The sequence below is a fragment of the Lupinus angustifolius genome, chromosome LG19, assembly GCF_001865875.1.
Source record: "Lupinus angustifolius cultivar Tanjil chromosome LG19, LupAngTanjil_v1.0, whole genome shotgun sequence".
NCBI classification, from domain to species: domain Eukaryota; kingdom Viridiplantae; phylum Streptophyta; class Magnoliopsida; order Fabales; family Fabaceae; genus Lupinus; species Lupinus angustifolius.
In genome coordinates, this window is record NC_032027.1 from 12,978,541 (window position 1) to 13,001,761 (window position 23,221).

At 30.3% G+C, this 23,221-nt stretch overlaps 1 protein-coding gene across 1 annotated transcript; it reads right to left on the reverse strand.

Annotated features, from left to right (window-relative positions):
* Positions 3,663 to 8,189, reverse strand: LOC109334777 (aspartic proteinase-like). The gene is made up of 14 exons (XM_019570715.1): positions 8,072 to 8,189; positions 6,983 to 7,372; positions 6,834 to 6,894; positions 6,373 to 6,467; positions 6,126 to 6,238; positions 5,864 to 6,032; positions 5,732 to 5,771; positions 5,537 to 5,601; positions 5,195 to 5,308; positions 4,994 to 5,058; positions 4,678 to 4,834; positions 4,476 to 4,595; positions 4,025 to 4,113; positions 3,663 to 3,940 (listed from the first exon to the last, which is right to left on the reverse strand). The coding sequence occupies exons 2-14, from the start codon at positions 7,364 to 7,366 to the stop codon at positions 3,856 to 3,858; spliced, it is 1,557 nt and encodes a 518-aa protein (XP_019426260.1). The 5' UTR covers positions 7,367 to 7,372; positions 8,072 to 8,189; the 3' UTR covers positions 3,663 to 3,855.

Consider the following 23,221-nt stretch of genomic DNA (forward strand, 5'->3'; position numbering starts at 1 on the left):
AAAGTTGTCGTCTCTATGTTAGGTTCCAAATCCAACTACCCCCAACCAATAACCTAAACCTATAGGACAAGTTGGCAGTGCGAATCCATTTATCATACTAGAAACTAGTCAATGTCTCATCCCCAACACGACGAACAATGCCATGCCATAACCAATGGATATTATTGATACCCCTAGGATGGAGATAACCTATATACCTAACCCAAGTAGATTTATTAAGATCGGAAGACCTAAACCCAACACTTGAAGGATTAGCAAAATCCTCACCATACTTAGAATGCAACACTTTGCACTAAAGACTATCTTTTTCATTGAGTAGACATCAATTCCTTTACCCAAGGAGAGCAAGATTGAAAATGTGGATATCTTTCCCCTAATCTATCCATAGACTTAGGATTGCATACCTTATCCTACTTAACCCAAGAGATCTTCCTTTTGCTATCAACCCCACCCTAAAGAAAATTCATCTGGATTTTTTGAATAGCATGAATGACCATTAGAGGAGCTTTGTAGAAAGACAAATAGTACACAGGAAGAATGAAGCAAAGACCGCGACCAGTGATGCTAGTGTCCTTTCTATCCAAAAAGGTATCACTATGTGTGGGACATATGTGTGTGCCTAAAATGTGTATATTATATATCACAAATAACAAAAACAATACATACATGCACATATAATTTATACATGCAACATATAATCACTAATTAAGCATGTCATTCATACAATTAATAATTAAGCATGTAATACATATCTATACATACAACTAATAATTAAGTATGTAATTCATTCAACTACTAGTTAAGCATGCAATTTTCATATTTATAACATATAATTAATAATTAAGCATATAGTTCATATTGATATCATAACGCACGATTAATAATTAAGCATGCAATTTTCGTGTTGTTGGAAATTAACTAATTAACCAAATAGAAAAAATAATAATAAACAACAATCACACATTTTATTGATTATGAGTTGGACTCTCTCAAAAAAGTCCACACCAGAGTCGCCAGCTGTCGCGTCCCGATTTTTGGCTGCATGACTTATTTAGAGTCACCACTACATTTTATAGTTAAAAATGTAGAAATATATTTTAAGTTCAATTACCTTGAGCTTTTGGATTTTTAATATCCAAGTTCAGGAGTCGGTTACAAGGTAGGGAAGGTATTAGCATCTTACCCGTCCTAGGCGATACCCTTCTCTAAAATATAAGACTTTATTATTATTATTTTTTGTTATTAAATTATATGGTTAATTAATTAATTTAAAAGGAACAAATTTATTTATTTTTATTATTGTGTCTGACAAGATTGACCTTAGTTTTACATATTCTTATTAAGGGAATTAAGGCTTACGTAGTTCTTTAGGTAGAAAAAGGTTTGTTGGTTGAGTTATTTTAATTAAAGAAAATAAATTTTTAGTCAAAAATATTTATTTTGCATGTGTATTTATTGGTGAAAAAAGTTTTTGTTTGGTTAACTTTTGTTATTTATTTAATTAAGAAAATGGAATTTAATCGATTTTGAGATTAAATTGGTTAAAAATAAGTGTCGTAGCGCGACATTTTTGAAGATGATTTGAAAAGTACTTGTTGTCATGTTTTATTTATAAAAAAATGTTCAATTTTTTATTGAAAATAATTTTTGCTATTAACATTTTTTTGGTAATGTGATTATGAAATTAGAAAAAAAATATAAAATAAAGTGTTTTAAGAAAAAAAGATTGCTACTTTATTGATATTTTGTTGATTTTTAGTTATTGATATTTATCCAAAAAATATATTTATTTATTCAAAAAATATATTTTTTATTTTTGGACTAGTCTCTATTAGATATCATATAAAAAACTACATTTTTTTATTTGTTAAATGGTACTATGGTATGCAAATACAAATACAAACATAATAAAAAAAGAAATAAACTTGTTTGATCGTGTGTGAGAAAATATGGAGCCTTACTGCACCTGGACACATGGCATGGTCTGATGGGCTGAGTTGAAGGGTGCACGGGTTCAACTATGGTCTTGTTTGCGTGTGATCCTGCGCTCACACTAGTGTAGTAATCAAGTATAGCAGGTTGCACCTATACTAGGGATATGTTTCTGCGTGTGATTGGAGGACTAGAAAGTCAACGCCAAGGTAAGGAAAGTATGTAGATCTGACGGTTCTGATTCAGCCAGGGAAGGAGAGTACCACACCAAGATGTGTTCGTCTACACTGGACCTTTTTGGTGTTATTTCACATTATTCCCCTATTTCTAGTGTATTTTACAGTGTAGTTTTTTGTTTAACCTAAGTTCTATTTGTAGTAAAAATTATATCAACCGTATTCCTAAAATTAAGTTAGTTAATCTCTCAACTTTGTTAACCAGATTTCTTGATTTTAGGAGACTAACTAACACAAATTTGACCATCTATTACTTGTTAGTTTTTTTTATAATTCAAATGAAATGGGAATATGTCAAGCATATTTATCTAATTATTTTAATAAATTCAAAAATAATTATAAAAACCATAAAAATAGTTTCAATTATTTTTTATTATTTTAATATCATAAGTTCGAAAATACTAAAATAAATAAAATAAAGTTACTTTAGATTTGAATTTTGGTTAACCTTTTATTATTTTTTGAATTTTGGTTAACCTAATCACTTAGAGTTAATAATCTTAACAATATTGATTTCCAAAATGGGTGTTCACAACTAGCTATATATTAAAAATAACTTTAAAAATGTTAACTTAATCAAACAAGTCATTGTTGAAAATAAGTTACTAAATCATTTACCATCAGTGAAAAAAAGGTACTAAAGGTCCATGCCGTCAAGGATTATTTAATAAACACATATTATTTATATATTCTTTACGAATGAAGCATCTCTCTAAGATTGTACTCGAGTCTTCACAAATGAGAACAATATATACAAGGACAAAACCGATACGTTGCTGGAAACTGTTACAACTTCAGCAATCAAATAAAATGGTAAATCTTAAGGCAGGAAATGTGTCGAATCCAGTTTGATTGAACTCAACTACTTAAGTATTGGCTCAAGTTGAGCCAAATTCAATATGAAGTATTTTTTTTTTCCAATTCGAGATCAACTTAATTAAGGTTTAAATTCTTTCGAACGAATTATAAGTTTAAAGTTAAAATTCCTCAACTCAAATGATAAACATATATATAGAAAGTGATAAATGTGACTTTAAATCAATTTGCATGAAATTTTAACTTTAATATATATAATATAAAATGTATAATATTTATAAAGAATAATTATAACATATATTTTTATAAATATGTACAAATATAGAGTTAGTTCATCAAAGTATTAAATCTATTTATATTTGACTCAAGTTTAACTCATTTATTACTCAATTTTTCTTTCTAAAAAAGACTTAAACGATTACTACCCTTGTGAGCATGAATTAGGAACTTATTGTTCAAATTCAACCACTTAACTGGCGCAGAGACCACTGAGCCAGTAACAACTATCTTACTGGGTGATAAAATTATTCCTCCCCAAGTAGTTGATAACTTGATATATAACTATACTTAATCTGCAGATACGATCTCAGCAACATATAAGAAATTAATCTCATACGTACCACTCCACAAAACATATTCTCAATGTTGATCTACTTCATATAGAGGAGAGAATGCAAGAGTACTTGTTGATGTATATATACAAGCCACAATTTTTTGTCCATTATGATTCAGAGGGTATGCAAATTACAATAGCAAATAACAGTAGCTAATTTTCAATACAAAGCTGCATTTCCCCACTATATGCATGTCCTGTTTGGTTCTACAAATTTTCTGAAGGAATACAAACAAATACTAGCAAATAACATTTTCTCTATGCTGCTTCTGCAAATCCAACTCTCTGTTTACCATAGTCAAATACTGTGTGATAGCGCCCCATGAAGATATCTCCAAGGATCCTGCATTAATGCAGATAACATTATAGAATCATAGGGGAAATGCCATAGCGCATGTCTCAAGCAAGTAGAATAAGTTTAATGTACCAGAGAGGGCCGCGTGGAGGAGGAACATCCAAAGCAGTAAAGCCACTAATGCATTGAGCTGCAGAACCTTCTCCTACCTTGAGTATGTACTGAAGAAACCAAATAGAAAACAGGATGAGGACATCATAAACTTAACGCATGCGAATTCTTTGTGCCCCATCCTTTTAAAATAACAAGTTAAGGAGTTCTACACGAGCATCCAACGATATTTCGGCAAATCAGCATTTATAGCCATTTATCTTTTATTATTAAAATAAAAGCATACATACCAAAATATCAAAATAAAAGTTTTATACTAACAATGCATATTACTTTAATGGTTAAAGAATTTCTGTGCATTAACATTAGTTCCATAGAATGAATGACTTGTTTTTATTTCTAGATACTCAGGGTTGGAGAAATATGGAGAGAAAAAGACATTGGTGGGATCATAGGATAGTGAACATTATACCTCTTCTGGTGCAAGGTCAAAAGTTTTTCCACCAATGGAAAAGGAAACAATAGGCATTGATGAGAGCTTTCCACAGTCAACAGATGATTCTCCCATTGGGCTAGGCAGTTTATCACAAAGCTGCAACATAATCATATGAGGCCGGGGTCAAGAAGAGAAGTCGGATTTGAATACTCGAATAGCAAAATTAAGACCAACTCACCTCATTGATGTAGCTTATTATCCGCTCTCGTGTCTGATTCTGGCTCACCTGGTTCTGCATCCAAACAACAGCCATCTCGCATGCAGAACAAGTAGCATCATGAAACCCACCAGTTGATTGTCTTTCATTCTTATTCACCACACTCTCAATACCCGTACTATTAGAAGAAAAAATCAAATAATTATCAGTAAAATGTCAATCAGTGTGCATCACATATATTAAGATCTCTAAGTAATTGATATAAGGTTGAGAGCCTCGTGCACTGGGCCACCTTTTTTAAGTAATTGATATACAGTATAATATTCTCGGGGCATACCTAACACCCTGAGTCCCATCGAAGGTGCACAATCCAATTTGGGAGCAGATTTTCTTTGGTGGTGCCTACAGGACCAAGTGAAAACCATAAGAAAAATCATTATGAAAGAAGACCAGATGCCGGATCACTCATGAGTCATGTCTATAGGCAAGAATATGATCAACCAAAAGATGCTAACAGTGAATTAAAAATGTTGCTTACATTGGAGAAAAGCAAGTCCAGGATTGTTTGTCCATACTTGTCGACAACAGACTTGCATTCTTGGCTTGCAACTCCAGATGCTCCGATAGCTTGATTTATCATAGTAATTACAGCCTACAAGAACAAAATCATATATTTGATCACAGAAACAAGATGATTGAAAACATTTTTATCTTTGTCCTCATCTGGTATTATAAAAATGCGATCACAAGGAAGCCCAGGAATCCTGAATTTTGCTAGACGTTTTCTCGTTTAGTGAAAAGCATTAATCACAGGACAAGAAATTGTGGTCAGAAATGTAAATCTAAACAGCAGACTATATCTACAAGCATTTATCCATACCGTTGGACCTGCCAACAAAGAAGTCCCTGAGTCTGCAATAGCTGAACAGTCTTTGGCACAATAACCTGGATAACAATATGCTCAAGTCAGCATCAATGAACTAAAATCATGAACCATTTATGCTATCAGTGATTCAGTATCATGTCATAGGAGAAACAAATATGTATTTTTCTGCTAATATGTTTCTACACGTACCAGTGGGTTTACCAGCAATAAGTACATCTTCCATGTCAAACTGTCCAGAAAAAGAAGATACAATTAACAAAGAGAATGAAAACAAATAACAACTTATGTATAAGTATGATGAACAGATATGTGATAACTAACCTGCCAATATCCTTTTCGTGTCACGGGCACATAAGTATGTTCACCTTTAAAGTGAGCATGATCAACACCACCAAAAACAATTTCGCCCCCTTGCTCTTCTTCTGGGTTACGATTAAGCCAAAATGAAAACACCGGTTCCTTAACAAGGCCTTGTTTAACCATACCATACCTGTTAACAGGAAAGTGTCTCATAAGTTAGTGAAGTAGAGATTAAATAAAATATTAACAAAATGATAAACCAAAGCTTAAATGCACAAAATACCACACTGGAACAGCATTTCCAACTGATATCTCTTGAAATCCAAGTCCTAGGATACCATCAAACTTAGCTGCTACAAATGTAACCCCAGGCTCTTTAGTTGCTTCAATAAATATCTGGTGGGGATCACAACATACTTTAATGTCAATTGATTAATCAATATATTAGGAAAGAATTCAACTCACATCCTCCTCCACTGTAAGAAGGAAAAGTAAAAAGAAAATTAAAAAGGATCGACAATCAGCATTACCTGGTTCTTGACAAGTACGTCACCAACTCTGACATCATCGTAGCTGAAGAACCCAGAAATTGCTCCAGTCCCATATTGAATTGCAGCAGAAGTCCCTAAGTAACAGCAAGACAAATTTGTGCAAGTTAATAAAAGGACAGCATCCCAATTCCCAGCAGATGCAAAATGTCAAATGGCCCAAATTAAATGAAGAATTAAACAAATACGGCTTCGTTCTGATTGTGTTACCTGCTTACCGTTACGAAATGGCAGAACCACATAAAACAAAGAACTTTCAACCTTAAACAATCAAATTACAAATACTTGTCATTTTTTATTATGCTATGTAATCCCATGTAGACTTCATATGATAGAAGCTTGATTTTCCACTTTTCAATCATGTGGATAGGAATACATGTTTGTTTATACATACCAGTCCAAACGAAATTAAAGCTTTATTAAACAAGAACAAGAAAACAAACCGTTTGCCTTGTAACTACTAGATTGGCTAGACTTGTACTTGGCATGGAAAAGGCATGCAACCTGCATCAATATGCAAAATTCCATGAATAAATCGACAAAATGAGTGAATAACATAACGCATTTTGATAACATGTTTTAAAAAACTCACTGAGAAGTAACATTTAGTTGATGGCACCCACAAATTAGAGCTACCAGTGTCGAAAATGACAGTGAATTTCTGAGCAGGGGTACCAACAGAAATTTCACCATAGTACTGAGCATCCAAGTAATTCTTTAATCCAACAATATCGGTTTCCGCGGCTCCTAGGAGATTGCTTTTCAGGTGATACTTTCTAATAGCAGAGCTCAAGGTTGCAGCTTCCTTGAACCCGAGACGAGCGGCTAAGCGCTCATCTGGGTTCGAATCCAACTTAACCTTTTTCAGTCCGATCCTATGCAACTGCAACCCATCATCATTGGGTGCACAAGAGACCAGAGAAAACAAGGTTGAAAGACATAAACCCAACACAATAACATTAAACATGTTCCCCATGTTTACCTGTTCATCCAAATTCCAAAATTCAAACTCATATAACAAAAATTACAGCCAAAAAACCGATCCTAATAAAAATTACATTGAAAAAAAAAAATTAGGGTGCTTCAACAGAGTAATTGAGAAAGATGTAACAATATTAAATTTGTTGTGTCAGTGTGTGATTGCGCATGTTTCCTAGCAATATAGGTGTTAAACCATTAATAAACCCTATTAATTCCTTCAGCAATTCATGTATTGCAAATAAATAACAAAAACATTCATAAAGAAATAAAATCCATCTAATCTAGAAAGAAAGACTTACATGGTGACGAAACCAGGTATAGATAAGCAATAAGATCACCATTACACATTAATATTTTAATTCTAATTAAATTTAATCTTAAATGAGATGGGATCAAAAACCATAATTATCTCCGACGTGTTACATGCATCTTCATATATTTTTTTTTTTTTCTAACTTAGAAATAGTTGCTTCAAAAGCCTACCGTGGGGATAAAAATATTTAAAACAATGCATACGTTAACAACAATGTTTTACGATTGTGACACAATATTGCGGTTTTAGTTGAAATTGCAGTCATAGATACATATTCACATAAAACCCAGGGAACATTACTAAAATTGTGAATGAGTAAAATAAAATAAAATTGTGAAATGAGAGATTGCAAGAAGAAGAAGAAGAAAAAATAAAAAATGAGGTTACCAAATTGTGGAGGGTGATAAGAGAAGGAAGGCAATGCAAGAATTGAGAAAAGGTTGATGAAGAGAGTGGAGAATTTAAACTCTCAAAAAAGGGACATGGCAATGTGTGTAAAAATAGGTGGGGCCAGGTAAGAGATTAAAATAAAATTTCTATTAATGATTATGTAAAAGCGTTGATACATTTATAACCGTAATGATGAAAGGAAGGGTGGGGGGTTTCGCGTGAGGGATGAATGTGTAACTGAATGGTTACGTGCGTGAGAAGTACAACACGCATCCCCATATTACTTTCCTTAGCACGCGGCAGATACCCCCAATCCCCTTTTATTCTCTCTCTCTCTCTCCTGGGGTGGGTTCAACTTGTTTTCTTTTTTTAGGTTTGTTTTACTAGTTAACTTTTCCCAGAGAATGAAGGGAAAAAGAAAGATTGCGAGTCCTCAAATGTATTTGTTAAATGGTTTTGTATCATTTATATTTTTAGAATGTAGTATGTATGTACTCATAATAAGTATTTATTCATAATTTTAGTATATCATTCACAAAATCATTTCTATTACTTTATTTATGAGTTAATGATTATTGAAAATAAATGATAAATATTGATATAAAAACTTTTACATTGTTAGTGTATGAATAAATATTTATATCATGGTTTTATTCTTTTCTCTACAAGACTGGGTGCATAAGTATTTTTCAAATATTATCTTTATTTATTTTTAAAATTGTTGTTATAATATGTTGAGAAGTTGTGAACTTGATTTCAATAATAATTTTCTTCTTTTGTAACATTCCTTATATTATAGTGTATAACACAACTTTTGTTTTTATTTATAACCGCATGTGGAGAGACAATTCATATTTGTTGACCTACGTTTTCATATATTTCTTTTATATAATTAGAATGTCTTTTTTGTATTTGTTGTTTTTTATATTATAATTTTTTATTGGATATACTTTAAATTATAATTTTTATTAGAATATTCAATTTAAGGTGAGAAGAATAATTTTAACTTGCAATTAATATTTTAGTGGTTATTACCCATAATTATATGATTTTTTGTAGAAAATAAAACATGTTAAGGGCAAAATAGGAATTTAGAAATTAAATAGTTACACAATGTTTTGACTTTATATATAGTATAGATAGAATTATAGATGTGTCGATAGGCAATTTATGATTGTCGATCCACATTTTTATATAATTAATATGTCTTTTTTTGTATTTGGTATTTTTATATTATATATTTTTTATTGGATATACTTTAAATTGTAATTTTTTATTAGAATATCAAATTTAAGGTGAGATGAGTAATTTTAACTTGCAATTAATATTTTAGTAATTGTTACATATGATTATATGATTTTTTATAGAGAATAAAACATGTTAAGGACAAAATAGGAATTTAGAGATTACACTATGGTGGCAGTTACACCATGTTTTGGTTTTATATATAACTAGCGTGTTGACAGGCATTACCGTGCCTGTCAACTCGCTTTCCTTTTGTTTATAATGTGTATTCTACATATTAAGTTGTATTATATATTGTAATTTGCAGTTGAATATATATTCGTTTGAGGTAATTCTTCAATCTTAAAGAAATGATGCATATACAATTGTGTTCATCAAGAATAGAGTCTTGATATCTTCACTTAATTTTATATTCTAGCGTGTTGACATGTACTACTATGTCTGTCAACCTGCTTTCATATTGTTTGTAACGTGTAGTCTGGATGTGTTAAATGTCAAATATTCACATACTCTAAAATCTATTGAGTAAATCTATTGCATTGGTCACAATGTATATCCATTAAATTAAAAAATAGGAATGCATGAAATATATTGCATTGGTCACAATGTATGCAATTGAGTAAAGAGTATGTGAATATTTGACATTTAAAACATCCAGACTACATGTTACAAACAATATGAAAGCGGGTTGACAGACACAGTAGTACCTATCAACACGCTAGAAAATAAAATTAAGTGAAGAAATCAAAACTCTATTCTTGATGAACACAATTGTATATGTATCTTTTCTTTAAGATTGAACAATTACCTCAAACGAATATATATTCAACTGCAAATTACAATATATAATACAACTTAATATGTAGAATATACATTACAAACAACTGGAAAGTGGGTTGATAGGCACGGTAGTGCCTGTCAACACGCTAGTGCCTGTCAACACGCTAGTAAAGATAAAATTAGAAGTTATAAAATATGAAATAAATGTTTATTGGTATAAGTATATATAAAAATGAAATTAGAAGTTATAGAGTATGAAATAAATGTTTATTAATATAAGTATATATAAAGATGAAATTAGAAATTAATGAATGAAATTAGAAGTTATAAAATAAAATTAGAAGTTATAAAATATGAAATAAATGTTTATTGGTATAAGTATATATAAAGATGAAATTAGAAGTTATAAAATAAAATTAGAAAGTTATAAAATATGAAATAAATGATTATTAATATAAGAATATATAAAGATGAAATTAGAAGTTATAAAGATGAAATTAGAAGTTATAAAATAAAATTAGAAGTTATAAAATATGAAATAAATGTTTAGTAGTATAAGTATATATAAAGATGAAAGTATAACTTATACAATAAAATTAGAAGTTATAAAATATGAAATAGGAAAACCCAATATAACTTCATGAAAGTTAGGTTAGGTTTTTCCTTTATTAAGTAGTATATATATGCAACTTATAGTTAATATATTTGAGGTGGTTATATAGGATTATATGATTTTTTAAATTAAAATTTTGAAGGGCAAAATAGGAATATATAAATTATGCCATGGTGGTGGTTACACCATGTTTTGGCTTTATATATAGTATAGATATAGATATATAGTATAGATATAGTAAGTATAGTATAGAAGTATAGATGTGTCGGGAGATAATTCATGTTTGTCGATCCACATTTTTATATATTTCATTTTATATAATTAGAATGTCTTTTTAGTATTTAATGTTTTTATATTATAATTTTTTATTAGATATACTTTAAATCTATATGGGAGAATTAGGCTGTGTCCATATATAACAAATACAATGTGAATATATGTGTGCACGCTTAAAAAATAAAATCCACAAAAATCGTTTTTAATAATAACACCTTTTTAATTTATTGTTTGACACTTTGACCCCCTACTATCATAAGTATATTGTTTAACAAATAATGAAATAAACTTCCTTTATTAGAAAACTAATTATATCACTTTTAATTAATCCTAAAAAAACATATTAAACCCATAATTGAAGACTGATTCCTTTCAAGAAATAGAAATCATCCTAACCGTATTGACTCAACTAACAAAATAATTTTCATACACATGGCATATATGGAACCCCGTAGTCAATTATATTAAATACATTATTTTGTCATGTAACTTTTTTTTTTTGAGTAGGTAACTAGTACCTTAATAGCACTCCCAAGTTAAAATTAGAAAACAATGTGGAAGTATAAATATATGAGGTAAGAAGCACCTTCAAGAAAGAGTGGGCAAAAAGGAAAATCAAAAAAATTATGGAGTAGACGCTAAGCAATGGAAGACATTCCTAAGAAGCAAAGTTAAATAATAGTGTAGTACTATGAAGTGCAAGTAATAATAGTATAGTTGGGTTGTCATATGAGCAAGAATCAACAACACTCATTGCTGCCTATTCTAAAAACAGAGATGATAGTTAATAATGAAGCATATAGACATAAAAAAGCTCCCAATGATTATTTAAGTTAATGATGCAAAGTTTGATCACTATGTCACATACATTAATAGCCACACGCGAGTTTTTTTTCGTTCGGTAATCGTTCCCTTCTTTATCATTTTTCTTTCTCTTATAAGCATCACAAGTAAAAAAATGAAATAGGATAAGATAGTAATATTTATGTATTGTTAATGTAAAGACTTATACATATTTATTATTTAATTTACTATTCATTTATATTATTTATTTTGAAGGAAGTCAATAATGCATAAGTGTGACCGCTCAAAATCCACGATGATAAGATGTTTGTTTTTTCAAAATAATTTTTATTTTTCTGTTTTATTTTATTAATATATATTTATTTTTATAAATCAAATAATAGTCCTAATATATTTCATACTTCTACTTTAACTTCATTTGTTAAATATGATAATAGGGATGAGATGAATAATACTTCAAGACTCATCGAAATTTGAAATTTATAAATTAATATTTTGTTTAACTATTGGTGTTAAGTTTTAGACAGTCTAAAAAAAGCAATTTTTTTTGATAAAATGCTAACACATAGAGTCTAAGAACTTGTTCTACAATTTCTTCAATCCCATGAAAAATTGGCTATAAAATTCTTTAAAAATAAATGTAGGCTCATATTCTTTTAACTGCATGAGATATGTTATGACCAAACCCGATAAGGTTTTCATTTTTTAAGAAAAGAGAGAGAAATATATTGTGACACTTTACCAAACAAACTAATTTAGTAATTTATCTAGACATTTGTCTTTCTATGTTTTAATTAAATTTTTGATATAACATAAGTTAGATGGGATGATTTAATATGTATATACTTGACACTACCTCACTTTTGTGGGTGCAACGAAAAATATTCAATTAAATGTAATGAAGTCAAAAAACCAATTTTTAGAAAAAAGTTCGGTCTGCTCGCACAGAGAAATTAAGTTCGAAAGTCGGTTACGGATAAGGAAGGTATTAGACATCTCATACCGCTCATTATAAAAACAGTACCTAGATTAATTATGTCAATATTTATTCAAAATATTAATTTTACCATCACATTATTAAACAAATTAAGAAAGACAAAAAATATTTTTTATTTTTGGTGCCTGACAGAGAAATCTGCTCATACGTATCTCTAGCTGCAATAGAGAAATCAATGATACGTAGTTCTTTTGAAAATAAGTTTTATTAATGATATTTTTTTATTTTTTTATTTTTATTATGAAATTCATAACATGAAATAACGCGACAAGGCACTAGGCCTATAATGGGCTACTTCATTTTGCTTTAAAGTTGAAAATATATTACAATATAAGGTAACGTGACAAGACACTTGACCTATAGTGGGTTACCTCATATTGTTTTAAAAAATTACTTCAAAAGAAATTACAACATAAGGTAACGCGACAACACATTAGGCTATAGTGAGTTACCTCATATTGCTTTAAAATTTATTTGAAAAAAATTACAACATAAGGTAACGCGACAAGGCACTACACCTATAGTGAGTTACATCATATTGCTTTAAAATATTATTTGATAAAATTATAACATAAGGTAACGCGACAAGACACTAGGCCTATAGTGGGTTACCTCATATTCCTTTAAAAATTATTTGAAAAGAAATTACAACATAAAAAATTATTTCAAAAAAAATACAACATAAGGTAACGCGACGACAAGTCATTGGGACTATAGTGGGTTACCTCATGTTGCTTTTGAAAATTATTTGAAAATATATTACAACATAAGTTAATGCGACAAGACATTTGGCCTATAGTGGGTTACCTTTTGCTTTAAAAAATTATTTGATAAAAATTACAAGATAAGGTAATGCGACAAGGCACTAGGCCTATAATAGGTTACCTCATATTGCTTTGAACAATTATTTGAAAAGATATTACAACATAAGGTAATGTGACAAAGCATTTGCCTATAGTGGGTTACCTCATGTTGCTTTTAGAAATTATTTGAAAATAAATTTACAATATAAGGTAACGCGACAATGCACTATGCCTATAGTAGCTTACCTCATATTGATTTTGAAAATTATTTGAAAAGATATTATAACATAAGGTAACACGACAAGGCACTGAGACTAACGTGGGCTACCTCATATTACTTTTGAAGATTATTTGAAGAAATTTGCAACATAAGATAACGCGACAAGGCACTAGGCCTATAATGGCTTACCTCACATTTGTATATAACATTCGTTATTAAGTAATCAAATAATAATTATTATAAAACAAAATAACATAACATAATAATAATAATTAAAAAATAAATAAAATAATAAGAACAGTAACATAAACAGAAAAAATTAAGTTAATAAATATATAATAATCAAAAGGAAAAAACAAATTGAGGATTTAGGGTAAAGTTTGGAATTGATTTGGGGATTTAGGTCAAAATTAATTTGGAGTTTAGGGTCAAATTACATCAATTTGGGGCTAAGTGTTTTAAAATCAATTTGGGGTTAAGAGTTTTAAAATCAATTTGGGGATTAGCTTTTAAAATCAATTTGGGGATTAGAGTTAGAGTAAATTAAATTGAGGGTTATGGTTAACAATGAAATTAGTTTTCAAACACAATTATTAGACAACACACATTATAATAACAAAAAGAGAATGAAACAAATGAAAAGAAAAATACGTGCTTATGGAAGATGAAGAAGATGACATCATTGTTTTAGTTTATCCTTTCTCTACTTATCAAATGTATTTTTCATGTGAGCCTCCTTCTCCCTCCTTTTTTAATCTACCTCTCTATTAAAAAACTAAGGTTGCCTCCTCCCTCTATTATTTTAAAAATTATGAATCCCCTCTCTTAGTTGCTAACTTTAGGTTTATAAAGGGAGTGTGATTAAGGTTTCCAATCCTAATCTGGTAAGGCCAAAGGGGACCAATTTCTTTTCAAATTTTTTCCACATTTCCACTTAATTCAAAATTTACTCATAAGTTAAAAAAAAATTAAAACCAAATTTTTACCCTAATCAAAATTAGGTGTTTATAGTTGCCCATCTTTACTTGCTTTTCATCATTAGATAATAGGAGTGACAAATGTTACTAAAGTTATCATGGTTAGAAGGAAGTAAAGTTAAAAAATGTCAAATTTTGACCGGGGAATAACACATGGAAGAAAAAGCCTCAAGCTCAAGCATACAACATGAGCTCGAGGTTAGAGGGTAAAGAGCTCACGAGTCCAAAGGTTAACCAAAAGAGACCACTGAGGGGTTGAAGAACAATCACGCAATCGCTAAGGGGTCAGGGTGCAAAAGGATAAAAGAGACCATTGAGGGGTGGAGGCACAATCCCACGACCGCTGAGGGGTCGGGGTGCAAAATGATTAAAGAGACCACTGAGGGATCGAAGCACAATCGCACGACCGTTGAGGGGTCGGGGTGCAAATGGGAGACCACGGGAACGCACGGATGATGAGGAACTCTAGGTCAAAAACGAAAGAACGCTTGTGGTCAAGACTTTCAACCATGCATGCATATGATAGTGCTAATGCAAATATTGTATGAGTAATGTGAAAATGTTTGTAATGATACATGCATGATGGGTTACACATACGTGAATGACTTGATTATCATTATAAAGTTTGATTAATATGAAACCATGACGCTTCCTCGGTAGACAACAACTTATCAAGTCGATATCGACCACATTCTCTTTTTTTCTTTTTTTCTTCCTTTTTTTTATTTTCTTTTTTTATTCTTGGAATCCCCTTGGGGTGCTGCCTTCTTTCCTTATGGTTATGTTCCTCGTTGATATACACCTCGAGACTTAGTTCCGATGAGTTTTGTTTGCTTGAACCGCTAGTGTAAGACAATATCATAAGAGTTACCTGATTATGCAGTTCGAACATAATATTTATATAACTCGAGACTTATATAAGTGAACGTGCACACATTAATGTATAGTAGGGAGATGAATAAATTTTCTTATATTCAAGGAATTTTAATATGAAGATCTATGGATCAATGTGTTACGAGAAGTATTACAAGTTACAAAAGTTTGCAAAATTTTTGCCCTAGTATAAGGTATTTGCTTATTTATCAATTGACCTCCCGATATGGCCGAATAACTGGACCATCGTGCTAGCCTTATTTGGTACTCCCAAGAACTTCATATTACATCCCATAATGTCAGAAACTTCTACAATTCCAACTTGATGTGCAGACATATGGAGGATTATGGCTGACCCCTATAGTAATAGACTTTCAAGAGAGTCACCTTTTCATTTCGCTAACTTTTGCTTAGGTTTCTCTTTCAGGTTTTCAACCTAACGAGCTTTTCATTCTTACCCTAACTTTTGCTTAGGTTGCCCTTTCGAGTTTTCAACTTAACATGTTTCTCATTCATACACTAATTTTTGCTTAGACTGACCATTTTGGTTTTGAACCTAACGTGCTTTTCTTTTATTTCAAGATAATGTAACGCAACATAAGGTTGCAACATAAGGTAACGCTAAAAGGCATTACGCCTATAGTAGGCTACCTCATATTGCTTTAAAATATTATTTGATAAAATTACAGCATAAGGTAACGCGACAAGGCACTACGCCTATAGTGAGTTACATCATATTGCTTTAAAATATTATTTGATAAAATTATAGCATAAAGTAACGCGACAAGACCCTAGGCATATAGTGGGTTACCTCATGTTCCTTTAAAAATTATTTGAAAAAAATTACAACATAAGGTAACGCGACAAGACACTAGGTCTATAGTGGGTTACCTCATATTACTTTAAAAAATCATTTCAAAAAATTACAACATAAGGTAACGCGACAAGTTATTGGGACTATAGTGGGTTACCTCATATTGCTTTTGAAAATTATTTGAAAATATATTACAACATAAGGTAATGCGACAAAACATTTGGCCTATAGTGGGTTACCTTTTGCTTTAAAAAATTATTTGATAAAAATTACAAGATAACGTAACGCGACAAGGCACTGAGACTAAAGTGGGCTACCTCATATTGCTTTTGAAGATTATTTGGAAAGAAATTTACAACATAAGGTAACGCGACAACGTACTAGGCCTACAGTACCTTACCTCGTATCGTTTTTAAAATTTTTTTTTTACTACATTTTACACACACGTATATATATATATATATACATTCAAGAAAAAATAATAATTATAAAACAAAATAACATAACATAATAATAATAATTAAAAAAATAAGTTATATAAATAAAATAATAAGAACAATAACTGAAACAAAAAAAATAAGGTAATAAATATATAATAATCAAAAGGAAAAAACAAATTGAGGATTTAGGGGTATGGTTTGAAATTAATTTGGGGATTTAGGTCAAAATTAATTTGAGGTTTAGGGTTAAATTACATCAATTTGGGGCTAAGTGTTTTAAAATTAATTTGGGTCTAAGAGTTTTAAAATCAATTTGGGGATTAGCTTTTAAAATCAATTTTGGGATTAGAGTTAAAGTAAAATTAAATTGAGGGTTAGGGTTAACAATAATGTGAGATGTTCAACAATGAAATTAGTTTTCAAACACAATTACTAGACAACACACATTATAATAACAAAAAGAGTGAAACAAATGAGAAGAAAAATACTTGCTTATGGAAGATGAAGAAGATGATATCATTATTTTAGTTTATTCTTTCTCTACTTATCAAATATTTTTTCATGTGTGCTTCATGTAAGAACGATATTGCAACTAAGAGGGTGTGAATTAGTTGACTTAAAATTATGGCCAATTTTTCTGCAGAATCAAGAGTTAATGTACAGCGCAAAATATATGCAGAAAAATAATCAAGATAAATTGAAAGAGATAAGGGAGAAGAAAGTACACAGGGATTTTATATTAGTTCACTTTCTTGTTCACCGAAGGCTACATCCAGTACTCTTGTATCACAAAAGATTTCTTCACTAAGAATTATGAGTTGTAATTACAATATCTCACACCGAGATTTCTATGTACCTTACACACTCCCTAATTCTTATTCACTCTTGGAAAACACATTTCCAAGTGATTATAATCCCCTTTCTTTTCACACCCTGTGAAAGAAAGTATTCTGCAATAATATTAAAGAATGTACAACAATGACAGATTGCATTTACAAGTATGACAATAGTATAACATACAATCCAATAAACTCTTTAAGTATGCTAAATAATAATGCTCTTTTAGAAAACTTTGAACACACTTCTAAGCAACTTCAGAAAATTAACTTTTTGAAAGTTTGAGTGCTAGTTGCAAAAAGTGTAGAGAAATAAATTCAGAATAAGTTTAAGAGCTTTTGGAAATTTTATAAGAGTTGTGTATTGTTGTGTGTTTTTGTTTTGAAAGTTAGAGCCTTTATATAGACCTTCCAAACACTCATGGTGTCTTTCTGAAAGTGTAGGAGTTGTTTGAAGTGAAGATATTTCGTTTGGAGTGAAAACAATTCATTTTGAAATCTAAAATCTCATGCAACAGCTCTCAGTAATCGATTACTGATAGTGGGTAATCGATTACCCAAACTCTCTGTCCACTGTTTTTAAAAATGAATTTAGAGTAATTGATTACACCATTTGGGTAATTGGTTACTCAACTTTTTCAAAACTGGTAATCTGTTACTCAAAGGCATTACTCTGAACAGTTTTAAGTTGGATAACTCTTTTTCTTACACGTAACTATTTTTTTGAAAAATGTTGTAAGTATTTTTAAAGTGTTTCATTTTTCTTTAAAAATAGTTTTAGCATTACTACTTTGTATATTTAAGAATTTTAGGATAGAAGTACCTATAAAGACTTAATCTAATTTTCTTGAAGCTTTAATCTTCTTTTTCTTTATAAGTATTCTTTTTTTCTTCTTTTTGGTGATGTTGATGTCTTCATCAAAACCTTGCCAAGGTCAGGAGCAAAGATCTTTTTCACATTTCCTTCTCCCTCCTTTTTGAATCTACCTCTCCATTAAAAACTAGGGTTATCTCCTCCCTCTATTATTTAAAAAAATTTGAATCCCCTCTCTCAGTTAGTAACTTTATGTTCATAAACGGAGTGTGATTAGGGTTTGCAATCCCAATCTGGTTCGGCCAAAGGGGCCCAACTTCTTTTCAAATTTTCCCAAATTTCCACTTAATTCAAAATTTATTCATAAATTCAATGTTTTTGAAAACCAAATTTTTGCCCCGTCAAAATTAGGTGTTTACAATACTCACAGTGTAAGTATTTTACACTATTAATCACTCATCCGTTATTGATTTATTATCTATCATTAACTCTCAAACATAATACAAATTAATAGTGGATGACGTATTGGCAGTGTAAAAAAATTTATCATATGAGTATATAGATTTTAAACTGAAGATGGAATGGGTTGCATGTGTTTATTTCTTTTGGCTATAGATATACATGACAGATTTATCTGTAGGTATATGATTAGCACGTAAGGTTGAGCCACGTTTAACACTATACAAGGGTAATCTCAAACATATAGGCTGAACTATATGTCTAATATCAGTAATGTAAAGTACTATTACCTCCTTCCTTAAAAACCTCTCAAAAACTACAAATAAAAATATTAAAAAATATATATTTTTTGGCATGGAAAGAGTTGTTTACAAAATTACTTGATTGTGAAAAAGTGAGAATGATTTAATTTTTAACTAAGAGCAATACTTGTTGGGAGAGACAATCACACATTCATCTCGAAATAAAAGATGAATGAATGTTATGCCATCTTTTATTTATTAATAAAGTAGATTACAGATTTCAAAACAGGGGATATTCTTCACGGGCTAGATGCGACTATAAGAAGCCCATACTATTGTTTTTGGTCAACCGAATGTCTGAAGACTTTTAATAGAATCTAACAAATTAAGTTATAGCCCATAACTTAACAGAAAAGGGTTACTTGTGCTAGCATAGCATTAGTGCTACTCACCACAGTGATAAATTGCTTATATTTGGGTGCAGAAGCCATATCTAACTGAAAAAGTTTACATGGCTGATCATCACTATAGCCATGTTATTTTGAACCAAAATTTAACTGGCTGTTTGTCAGTTTATAAAAAAAATATTTCAGTAATAATGGTAGTAATAATATATACATGTATTTGTTTTAAATTGTAAAAAACATTTCATGAATATATTCACATGCTTCAATGTTTTTTATTCTCATTGAATAGCTTGTTTCATTCCCACATATAAAAATTGTAATTTTTCAATTGCACTAACATTTCCACCAAGGTTCCACTTCTGGCTAATTCTCCATTACCCACTCCATTTTCCTTCTTGCCTTTTTCCATCTCCATACATTAGATTTACTTAGTAAATTTGTTTTTTTGTACTATTAAGGATATTCTCTCACCTTTTTGGATAAGAAATTAATCTCTTTCGAAATTCGTGATTGCCCCTCCTAACAAGTGTCGTTTACAGGAATCGAATCTTCGATCTTGAAATTCAATAATGTCTTACATCAGATCAACGTCTTGTTGGTACATATTAAATTTTTTTTGGAATTGGATTTATAGGTTTTCTGTTTATTTGAATTTACATATTATATATTATATATGTAGTGTCAACGGATGAAAGAATAATAATTAGTTTTTATTTACGTTAGTATTATTTGATCAAATCAATTCTTGAATTTTTAGAAATATTATATTCATTCTTCTAATCTTGATTCATTCTCTAACTAAGGTTAATGTAAGTAACTAAAGAATATTATATATACAATAAGTAATAATATAAAAATTGTTAAGACTTTGAATGTATTTAGGAACATGATAACGAATTTCAAGAGCCTCCAAGAGAGACGGGTTTGTAGGTATTTTCAAGGGGAAGACAAAGATTGAAGAAAGATGGGAACAAGACTTAAAAATTAACAAAAGATTTCTATATCCATTATTATTTATTACTATCTTTGTGGCCAATAAAATATAATATATAATAATGAGTGGATAAGTGAGAAGAGGGGAACAACTTTAGGTGTTATGTTTTCACACTAAAATATCTCATCATAATAGTAGATAAGTTATATCACTTGATTACTAAAATTTTGACATATGTACTATTTTTTGCTTTAAGAAATATTTTTTGTAAAAATAATTAAATGTGGTATATTTCATTGTTTACTATGTTTTGTTATTAAGTGTCAAAACTGTGTTGGGTGGAAAAATGATTAGTATATGCTCTTGGGATGGTGAGTATGGTGAGAACGTGTGAACATATTCCTATGTTGAATGGAGATTATATGTCTCCATTTGTGTCCTTATTCAATTAAAAAAATCATAAAAATAGAAATTAACATTTAATATTACTTATTAAAATTTGATTGACAATCAACCGATAGAGATAAAAAAATTTGGAACATTATATCTTTGTTTCCATTACAAGACATGTCTTGCTCTATTCCTTCTTTAAATATTATACCATGTTGATTAGGGTTGGCAAAAAAACATGTCCTGTAGGTACCCGTGGAAATATCCGTAATGAGTACCTGCAATAATAACTTATGGGTGGGAGCGGGTTTTATGATACCCGCCTCGCAGGTACTCGCAAATTTATATATTTAATTTATATATTTATTATTATTTTAAGATTATATATCATATACTTTATTATTATTTTACAATAAATTACACATATTTAACTATGATCATACATTTATCATATAAATATCATATTATTCATGTAATAATTATTTTTACATATTGATTATTATAAATTATATAAATATAATTAAAATTAAAAACTCGTTGGGTACCCGCAAATACCCGTTATCCACACGGGTACCCACAAATATTACGGGTTTGGGCACGGGAAAGCACTACCTATACCCGCCCGTGCTCGTTGTCATCCCTAATGTTGATGTAATATTAGTATAAATATTTATACATATTCAATATATAATTCATTATTTATTTGTATTATTTTCTTTTAAAAAAATTAATAATATATAAAATTCTTATAATATCAAATATGAGACCATATATTTATTTTCATAAAATAATTAGTCAAATGGAACCATGGTGACACTAACGTGAACGCAACTCCATTAAAGCCCCAGAGCACGTCAACGCTATCATAATTTCCTCCTATTAAAGTCCACCACTTAGGTTGACATAAATATTAATCAATGATACTATTCTTCAACTCACGTGATTAATTAAGCTCCGTCAAAAATTGTCCTTAACTTAGTGAACCAAACAAATTGGATATTATATTGGTTCATCAAATACCATATTTATTATAAACTTAATCATTCAAAGAAGCTTGTCATTACACTAGTTTGTTAAAGATTCAATTTATCACTAACTCCATTCAGAACGAATAATTGCTGGTTTTCAAAAGCTGGTTTTGATAAGTTTGTTGAAGATGAATGAAAAAAGTTGGAGATCCTTGATAGGGGTCTTTTGTTTTAAAGGAAAAATTGAAAAAAACTGAAAGGGTCTTTGAAGGTTTAGAATAAGGAGCATTTTGGAATGTTGGATAAAAAAATTGGTGATCAGGTATCTATAATTAATGTAATTGATGAAAAAGGGGGTGATGATATTTTAACTGAAGAAGACCTTTCCGCTAGGATGATAGCTACATAAGATCTTTGGTGCCTCTCAAGACAAAAAGACAATCTGCTTCTTCAAAAATCTAGACAGAAATGTCTTCATGAAGGTGACTCAAATGCTAAATTCTTTCATGCATCTATTAATAGGAATCGAAGATTTAAGGAAGTTAACGATTTGGTATTGATGAGGAATGGGTTGAAGATCCGAAAGACCACATTAGGTCTTTCTTTTAGGATAGATTTGCTGAGAATCATTGGAATAGGCCTTTGCGTGATGGGATCGATTTTAGATGAATCTTAGAGGAGGAGAATCTTTTTTCTAACTTCAAGGTTTTGGGAAGATGAGATAAAAGATGCTATTTGAAGTTGTGAAGGTGATAAAAGTCCAAGTCCTGATGGATACAATTTTACTTTTATAAAAAAATCTTGGGATTGTATGAAGAAAGACAGTATTGCCATGGTGGACAATTTCTTCTCTTCTAGTAATCTTTCTAGAGGTGGCAATGTCTCTTTTATTGTGTTGATTCCAAAGAACAACTGCCCACAGGGCCTTGGTGAATATTGACCCATCTCTCTCGTAGGGTGCATTCATAAGATCATCTCAAAGCTTCTTACTGGTTGCCTAAAAAAGGTCATCCACTTGGTTATCTCAGAATGCCGAAATGCATTTATCAAAGGGAGATTTATTGTGGATGGTGTTTTTATTGCTAATGAGGTTATTAATCAGGCTAGAAAAAAGAAAAAAGGAGATTGTTTCATCTTTAAAGTGGACTTTAAAAAAGCGTACGACACTGTGAATTGGAGTTTCATTCCTTATATGTTGGAGAGGATGTGTTTTAGTTTCGAATGGTAGAGTTGGATAAAGAGCCGCCTTCAATCA

Coding starts and splice junctions, on each gene's coding strand:
- LOC109334777 (XM_019570715.1), bottom strand. CDS start 7,366: ATGGGGAACATGTTTAATGTTATTGTGTTGGGTTTATGTCTTTCAACC. Junction 5,772..5,863: donor CACGAAAAGGATATTGGCAG/GTTAGTTATCAC, acceptor TTTTCTGGACAG/TTTGACATGGAAGATGTACT. Junction 5,309..5,536: donor CTTTGTTGGCAGGTCCAACG/GTATGGATAAAT, acceptor TTGTTCTTGTAG/GCTGTAATTACTATGATAAA.